General features: G+C 55.1%; 1 protein-coding gene across 1 annotated transcript in view; it reads left to right on the top strand.

Moving 5' to 3' along the window:
* Positions 1 to 332: 332 nt before the first annotated feature.
* Positions 333 to 8,523, top strand: part of COL11A2 (collagen type XI alpha 2 chain) — a 99,323-nt gene continuing 91,132 nt past the window's right edge. Inside the window, exon 1 of the mRNA XM_081849104.1 lies at positions 333 to 440. Within this exon, the coding sequence (XP_081705230.1) occupies positions 386 to 440 (55 nt within the window). The 5' untranslated portion in view covers positions 333 to 385. The remainder of the gene's footprint in view (positions 441 to 8,523) is intronic.

Raw genomic sequence — 8,523 nt, 5'->3', positions numbered from 1 at the left:
CCTTTGATATCCGCAGGCCGGGGAGAAATCCAACCGGTGCAGCTTCATGGAACACCTGGCCGGCTCCGAGCGGTCTGTGGCGGGAGGGAGTGGCCGCGCCGTCCGGGGCTGGCGGCCGGGGCGTGTCGGGGGCCGTCCAGGCGGCCCGGAGGCAGGGCTGGAGGGGGAGCCAGGCTGCCTGGGGCTGCGGCGGGGTCGGGGCTGGAGCGAGAGAGCGGCCGCGCCTCCCTTTCCCTCAGCCAGACGGCGCAGAGGACCGACGGAGCGAGCCGCCCGCCGCCGGCCTTGCCTGCCTGCCTGCCTGCCTTCCTCCCGCGCCCGCCCCGTCCGCATGGGCCGCCGCTGACCGTCGCCCCTCGCCCGCCCGCCCGCCCGCCCGCCCGCCATGGAGGTGGCCCGGCTGCTCCTGCTGATGCTGCCCTGTCTGGCCGCCCGAGCAGGTAAGAGCGCGCCGGACGCACCGTCCGACTGGCACTGCGGAGTGGCGGGTGCGGCGCGCTTTCCAGCCCGCGCCGAAGGTCTCCTGCGCCGGCTGGGGGGGCCTGGCTTGTGCGCCCCGTCGAGGAAGAAGGAGTCAGTTTTCTTCTTCCAGAATTGGGGGCGCCCTCTTCTTTGGGCGGAGTGGTGGGGTCGGTGCTTAGAGTCCAGGGGGTTGCAATATGGATGGATGTGAATTGGGGAGACCGCGCCGTCTAGGACGGAGGTCCGGATTTTGGCACAGCAGGAGACCCCGGCTGGGGGGACTTGGCGCTGGCGGTTCTTCTGGAGGCCCCTCTTGGAATTAGGGTGTGTGTATTGGGGTCCCCCATGGGAAGAAGGGCGATGGCGCGCAGGTGAGAAGAGCAGTCAGGACGGAGGCCAGGGTGATGGGCGCACGGAGACCTCCTGTTGGAAACGGTGGCCGGCGACTTTGTGGCGGTGAAAAGGGGCGATATGTTGGGGTCCCCGCGCCAAGGAGGGCAGGTGAGGCGCCGCAGCAGGACCAAACTCCCCACTGCCGGATTCAAGGGAGTTTTTGCGCTCGGGGCTCCGGCGCCAAGGGCGTTTGCAGGTGTCGCTGCAGCCGCGCACAAGAGAGGCTCTTGCGGGGTTGGAAGTTTAACAGGCTGCCAGGACGTGGAAGGGGCAGTGGGGGGGGGCCTTTAACTGCAGAGGAGGTTGCCCAAGTTTTGGGGAGCTGCAAGATGTTCCTGGGGGGCTCAAGAGGTCTCTTTACCTGGCCTACAGCCAGCCTGCTCGAGGAAGCGCTGGTGTGACTTGGGGGGACACGCTCCGCGTCTGTCACTCATCCCATCTCTGCCCCCCCTAATCTACGCAGCTCGCCCCGCGCCCACCAGGTGGCAGTACCCCCCCCCAGCGCCACGTGGTGATCTGGCTCCGCTGCTCCGTCTATCTCCCCCCCCCCAAAAAAAGGTGGCCCTAGAGGTATGGGTTGTCGTCGGGTGTACATTTCACGAACCCCCATCTCGCCATAAACAATAACCTTTTGGGAACGGGGGTGACGGGGTGACCTGCGCCATTTTCATTCGCCCCCCCCCAAAAAAAAACCCCGTGGAGCCTATTTACTACGTTTATTTCTCCCCTTCCCAAAAAACCCTGCCGGGAAAGAGATTAGGGGAGGGTCGCCTCCGAAGTGCATATCCGAAATCTCAGCGCTGGAGAAGCCCCCAGGGATAGCCCTTAAGCCTTCGGGTTTTTTCTGGGGGGGCTGTCAGTTCCTTTCCCCCCCTAATGCAGCTCTCCCCTTTCCCCCCTTGTTTTTTTTTGGGGGGGGTCAGTCCCCTTTCCCTTTTGCAGGGGGCTCCCTTCAGTCTTGAGTTCTGGGAAGCAGTCACCTTTTGCTGTTGTGGGTGGGGGGGCGGGTGTCCTCCAGCGTTGGCTTGGGGGGAGCAGTCTCCTTTGGCTACTGCGCAGGATCTCCCTTCAGCCATGGGGATTTTATTTGGGGGGGGGTCTCCCAAGACCAGTTTGGAGAAGAGGCGAGGGGGTGTTTATGCAGCGGGAGGGGGGTCTTTACGGACGCCGCTGCCTCGCTGCTGCTGCTGCTCCTCCTCCGCTGCCCGGTCTACCTCGCCCCCCCCCCCCGTTCTGCCCAGACAGGGCGGCCTTTGTGCGCCCGAACAGTAAGCGAGTGTGCGCGGCCGCCCGCCCGGGCGGAGGTTGTTTGCCTTTGGGCGGCGGCCCCCGAAGCAGCTCCTTGGCCGCCGAGACCCCCCCCCCGCCGCTCCCCACACCCCCGCAGGGCGAGGAGGCACTTGCAGGGGCACCCCTGTCCCCCCTAAATCGATGGAGTTATCCCCCGCCTTCTGCACATTCTGCCGGGCCCTGGGAACAGGCAGGCAGGAGACCAACCGGTGCAGCCGTCCCGCAAAACGGACGGACAGGGGTTGCCGTACGGCATCGGGCGGGTTTCCGCCTGCTTCCTAGGCGTCAGAGCTGCCTTTGAAAGGCACCAGGAGAAGAAGGAGAAGGCAAGAGGGGAGGGTCTGGACGCTTGTCCCCCCCCAAAAAAACCCCATAAGTGAGTTCTCAACACTTTACGAGGAATTTCTCCCTCTTCTGCACGTTCGTCCCGCCCCGGTTGCAGGGAACAGACAGGCGGGAGATCAACCGGTGCAGTCCCAGGTGTGGGGATGCCCGCAGCACCTGCCGGACTTATGTCTGTTATGTCTAATGCAGAAGAGCTGCCTTTTAAAGCGACCCCCCCTGCACTAAAGCAGCGACTTTTCCTGCTTTCCCCCACTTAAATTGGGGGCGGGCTGCAGTGGGGCTGTGCGAGACACCCCCTTTCCTTCTCCTCCTACGGTTTGCCCCGGACCTCCTTCTGAGGGCGGGGGGCAAGGGGGTGTAGTTGCCATCAGGCTTGGTCCCTGGGAGCAAAGGAGAGCTGGGGTGCTGGGTCCCCCTTGCGGGAGGCGGCCCCAGAGAGAGGCTGGACAGCTCCTTCTTGGAGGAGGGTCTTGCCGGCCGCTTGACCTCAGAGGAGCCAAGGATGCACTGGAGGTCTCCTGCAGGGGGCGCACTAGCGCTGGCTTTCCTGCAACCGGAAGGGGGCGCGCGCGGGAGCAGCTGGCCGGCAAGGCCCTCCTTGCTCCTGGGATGCCACCAGCAACCTTTGGAACTCATTGGCGCATGGTTTCATTACTGTCACCCGTCATCACGTAGGAGCTGCTCAACGGTGGCTTTTCATTTTAAACGGGGGTTGGGCTGGATGACCCCTGGTGGTCTTGCGTCGTCTTGAACGTATGTGCTGCAACGGGGCTTTCAGGAAATAATAGATCATGATCTGTCCAGGTTAGGGGCTCTCAGAGCCACTCCCCCCGCCTACAGGAACCCAGAATGCTGAGTATAAGCATGATTATTGGGGGGGGGGGGTTTGAGGGCCACAGATCCCCTTTTTGTTGGGGAAGGGGGAAGGGGAAAGGTTTGGACAGCTGGCAAAGAGAACAGCCTAAGCTGGGTTGTTGATGCCAAAATGCAAATTTGCCCCCAACGCTTAGCAAAGGATGCATGGAAGAGACAGGCAGGAAAATATGCCCCCCCCCCTTAGTTGGACCCCCTCCAGGGTCCGACTCCAAAAAGAGCTCGGGATGAGCTGTGTCAAGAGTGGGTTGGGTTACCATGTTTTCTTCTGGGCAGAGCTCCTGTGCATTTAATAGCTGTCACGGCGGAACTTTTCCTCCTGGCCAAGGGGGTGGGTGGGTGGGAACTGTGCCTGTTGGTCTCCTGCCTGTCACAAGTGATACAATCAGAGTGTAAGGGAGACTTCACCTGTTGGGTTTATGCCTGGCAGGCAACTCCAGAAATAGGTGGCTCGTCTTTCTGCCAAGCCTGTTTGCAGGCAGAAGACCCACTGAAAACTCTGCCATACCCATTTGATGGAATGGCACCATTGAGGCCCTAGGTGTCCTGTGCTGAAATCTGGACTGAGATTCCCCACAAGAGGCCTGAAAATCCACCATTTTGGCCCTCTGATGGGGGGGGCAAAGCAGCTCTGAGCCCCCACTCCACCCAAACACCCTTGGGATCCCTTAACCTCTCCCTCATGCGATGGAGGAGGAGCTAAATGGGAGGCAAAACTCTGAAAGGCTTTCCTGGTTGAATGCCTGCCTGTAATGGGGAGACTGGCAGGGAAATCTCCATGCATGCCTGTGGTTGGACATTAGCATGTCCATACTCCCAGGAAGCTTGCAGCCCAGGCGTCACCAGAGAGTTTAAAAATAGCTAATTGAAAACTAGACAAATATACAAATAACACCAGGTCAACCATCTCTCAGTGGGGACATGCAGACTTTGGAGTTGACACAGAGCTCTTTGTCAGGAAAGATGGGGGAGGCCTTTCCCTTCAGACCCAGAGCCAAGCTGCTTGCAAGAGGAAATGCGCGCAGATGGAGACAATGACATCAGGGAGAAAAACACATTTCCACCTCACTGAGTTGCCTTCTGCTGGCTCTAGGTCCCAGCCATGTCCCTGACAAAGAGATCTGTGTGACTCCACAAACTTTTGCTTGTGAGTCTTAAAGGATGCAACGCCCAGCCAGAGCAATCCAGGCCCATTCAGATCATAGAACTGCAGATTGGGGATGGGTGCCAAGGGTCATCTAGTCTAACCCGCATCCAATCTGTGTCCGAGGCCAGCTGGACACAGCGGAAGGGTGTTTATAAGTAGGCATGCTTGCTTTGGCTGCATAACCTAATTTATGTCAGGTCTAGGTTGAGGCAAACGCTGAACTCCTCTTCCACACAAAGAAACCTTACTCTGATCCTTAACGTTTGCCAGAATTGAAAACTCACACAACAATACGTCACGGAGAACTGTAGGATAATAAATAGCCAGTGCTCTTGGTTTGAAAAGATCTATCCATATTCTGAAAATTAAACAACAACAATATGATATGATTCAGTTGAAATGTTGAAATGTTTCTTCGATTGCCTTTGCCACACTTGCCATCGTCTCTTGCCACACCCTAGCGCAGCGGTCAGCAAACTTTTTCAGCAGGGGGACAGTCCACTGTCCCTCGGACCTTGTGAGGGGGCTGGACTATATATATTTTTTTGGGGGGGGGGGAATGAACGAATTCCTGTGCCCCACAAATAACCCAGAGATGCATGTTAAATAAAAGGACACATTCTACTCATGTAAAAACACGCTGATTCCCGGACCATCCACAGGCCGGATTGAGAAGGTGATTGGGCCGGATCCGGCCCCTGGGGCCTTAGTTTGCCTACCCATGCACCTAGCAGAACCACCGGCCTCACCTGTTCAGAAAGCCAGGCCAAAGGTCTTTCCAAGGTTGCCTTAGCCCAGCAGGCTGGCCAGGAAGAGCGGTCCTGCAGGCCATTTCTATCCAAAGGTGTTGGCTGCATCCCTCCTGGCCGCCATTTCTGACCCTCCTTTTTGTGGTTCATAAAAGGAGGGCCTCGGATGGTGCCCTAGAAGTGCGCAGAGAGAAATTCACTCCCCTTTCCTCATATTGCAACTTGGAGGGGAGGGAAGGAGGAGGACATCAAATAATAATAATAATAATAATAATAATAATAATAATAATAATTTATTTATAGCCCGCCCTCTCCCTGGCCAGGGCCAGGCTCAGGACAGCTAACACCAAATATGAATTACAATAAAATGTAATAGAAAAACAACAACAAGTTAATTAAAATACTGCTTAAAATGCAGCCTCATTTAGTAGTAGCCCATAAATCAAGACCATAAAGGGAGGAAACATCAGATACTCACCCGAGGCAGCTATCCATGCTGGTCCTTCATGGGCCAGCAAAAAAGCCAAGGGGAAATTTATATACCAAATCCCATATAAGGGGCCAGTCTAAGCCAAAGGCCAGTCGTGCAGGGACAGGTTATTATTATTATTATTAATTGAGTTTATATACCACTCTGTACCCGGAGGTCTCCTTGTGGTTCACAGGAAAGATCACAACGTATATAATCAGAATAAAAACAACAGCCCAGTAACACGCCCCCCCCCCAAAAAAGAGCCACATTTTAAAAGGGTGTGGGGTGTTGCATCAGGTCAACCAAAGGCCTGGTTAAAAAGGAACGTTTTTTGCCTGGTGCCTAAAGGTGTGTAATGAAGGCGCCAGGCAAACTTTCCTGGGGAGAGTATTCCACAGATGGGGAGCCACTGCAGAGAAGGCCCCGTTCTTGGGTTGCCACCCTCTGGACCTCTAGAGGAGGAGGCACATGAAGAAGGACCTCGAATGATGATCTCAGGGTCCGGGTAGGTTCGTGTGGGAAGTGGCAGTCCTTGAGGTGTTGTGGTCCTGAGCCGTTTAAGGTTCAGAAGTGCAGCAGGGTCCCTTCTGGAGAGTCGCAGCCCGCCTCCCTCACAGCCTTTTAACCCTTTTAACATTATGCAACCTTCTAAGAGCACAACAAACACCTTACAATAATGTACTAATATTAATATTAGGCATTGCAACATTGTACATGGGCAAATGGTTTGCTCCAATCAAGGCCCGCTTGAAGAGTGACTTGAGCTGTGCTTTCCTTTAAGTTATTTGAAATTGCTGGTTCCAGCCAATGGCCCGTGGAGTCCAGCATCCTGTTCTCACAGAGGCCGCTCAGATGCCTATTATGGGAAACCTTCAAGTGGGATCCCAGCGCAAGAGCAACTCTCCATAGCCCCCCCTCCTCCATGAATCTGTCTGATCCTTTTTTAAAAACCGTCCAAGTTGGTGGCCCTTGTGGCAGGGAGTTCCACACTTTAAATCTGCACTGCATGAAGAAGTCCTTTCTTCTATCTGTCTTGAATCTTCCAACATTCAGCTTCCTTGAATGCCACCAGTTCCAGTATTATGAATTATTATTATTATTATTATTATTATTATTATTATTATTATTATTTATAGCCCGCCCTCCCCAGCCAAGGCTGGACTCAGGGCGGCTAACAACCAATAATAAAAACAAGTTGATTGAAATACAACTTAAAAAACAAAGTTAAATACAACATTAAAACATCAAAACATTAAAACATGTAGCCTCATCACAGGAGGAGAAAGGAAAAAAGAAAGAGGGGGAGGAAATCAAATTGACTCCAAGCCAAAGGCCAGGCAGAACAACTCTGTCTTACAGGCCCTGTGGAAAGAAATCAGATCCTGCAGGGCCCGGGTCTCATGAGACAGAGCTTTCCACCAGGCCAGAGCCAGTGTTGAAAAGGCCCTGGCTCTGGTTGAGACTAATCTGACTTCTAGGGTGTTGCTATTTGTGGACCTTGAGGCTCTCCGTGGGGCATACCGGGAGAGGCGGTCCCGTAGGTACAAGGGTCCTAGGCCGTGAAGGACTTTAAAGGTCAAAACCAGCACCTTAAATCTGACCCTGTATGTACTCCACCGGGAGCCAGTGCATCTTGAAAAGCACTGGGTGAATATGCTCCCATGGCAGGGACCCCGTGAGGAGCCTCGCTGCAGCATTCTGCACCCGTTGGAGTTTCTGGGTCAGCTTCAAGGGCAGCCCCGCGTAGAGCGAATTACAGTAGTCAAGCCTGGAGGTGACCATCGCATGGATCATTGTGGCCAGGTCGGGGCGGGAAAGGTAAGGGACCAACTGCTTGATGCGGCGAAGGTGGAAAAATGTCGCCTTGGCTGTTGCTGTAACCTGCGCCTCCATGGAAAGGGAGGCGTCAAGGATTACACCCAAACTCTTAACGGAAGGCAATGGCACTAATTGGGCCCCCGCAAGAGAAGGGAGTTGGTCCCTCATCCCCATGCCATCCCGACCCAGCCATGCCGACCTCTGTCTTCGAAGGATTTAGTTTCAATCGGCTCCCACGAAACCATCTAGCCACAGCTTCCAAGCATCTGCTCAGCGTGTCCGGGGCCTAGTTGGTGTGGAAGGGAGAAAAACTTCTCTCTCTCTCTCTCTCTCTCTCTCCAGGCCAGACATAGTTTTATTAATTTCTCTCAAATCCTCGCTTGCTCACCATTTTTCTAAACTAAAAAGTCCCTTTCTGCACAGGGGAGTCGCTCCACATAGTTTGGCTGCCTCTTTTCCGAACTTTCCCCAACTCTAAATCCCAAACCTCTCTACTCCTCACCTGGACGTGGGTTCCTCGGGGAAGGGGGGCCCCTGCCTCTTCCCCACCCCCAGGCTGGAAAGGGGCCGCGCGCCGCCAGGGCGCCCTATAAATAGTCTGGGATATATATATATATATAATAGGAAGGAATGCCGCCGAGGCGCGCGTCAAAGGCGGTGGCGCGCCTGGCCACCCACGCGCGTGTCCCCTGCCGGCACACACGCGCGCCACGGTTCACACGTCCCATCGCAGCGCACTGCGGGCGAGGCGGCGTCTCCCCTCCACGTTCATGCAGTTTGTGGGGCCGAAGCCGAGGCTGGTCTTTCTGCTAAACTCATCTCTGCCTGTTGCCTGGAGAAGGCGGCTCTGATGTGTGTGTGTATATATATATATATATATATATATATATATATATATATATATATATATATATATATATTTTTAATAATTTGGGTTTAGGACTCGAACTTGGATGGTCGCCTCTTTGGAATTC

This window comes from Podarcis erhardii (assembly GCF_964252035.2).
Source record: "Podarcis erhardii genome assembly, chromosome: 2".
NCBI classification, from domain to species: domain Eukaryota; kingdom Metazoa; phylum Chordata; class Lepidosauria; order Squamata; family Lacertidae; genus Podarcis; species Podarcis erhardii.
The sequence above is the reverse complement of the archived record's forward strand: the minus strand, read 5'-3'. Positions and strand labels throughout refer to the sequence as shown.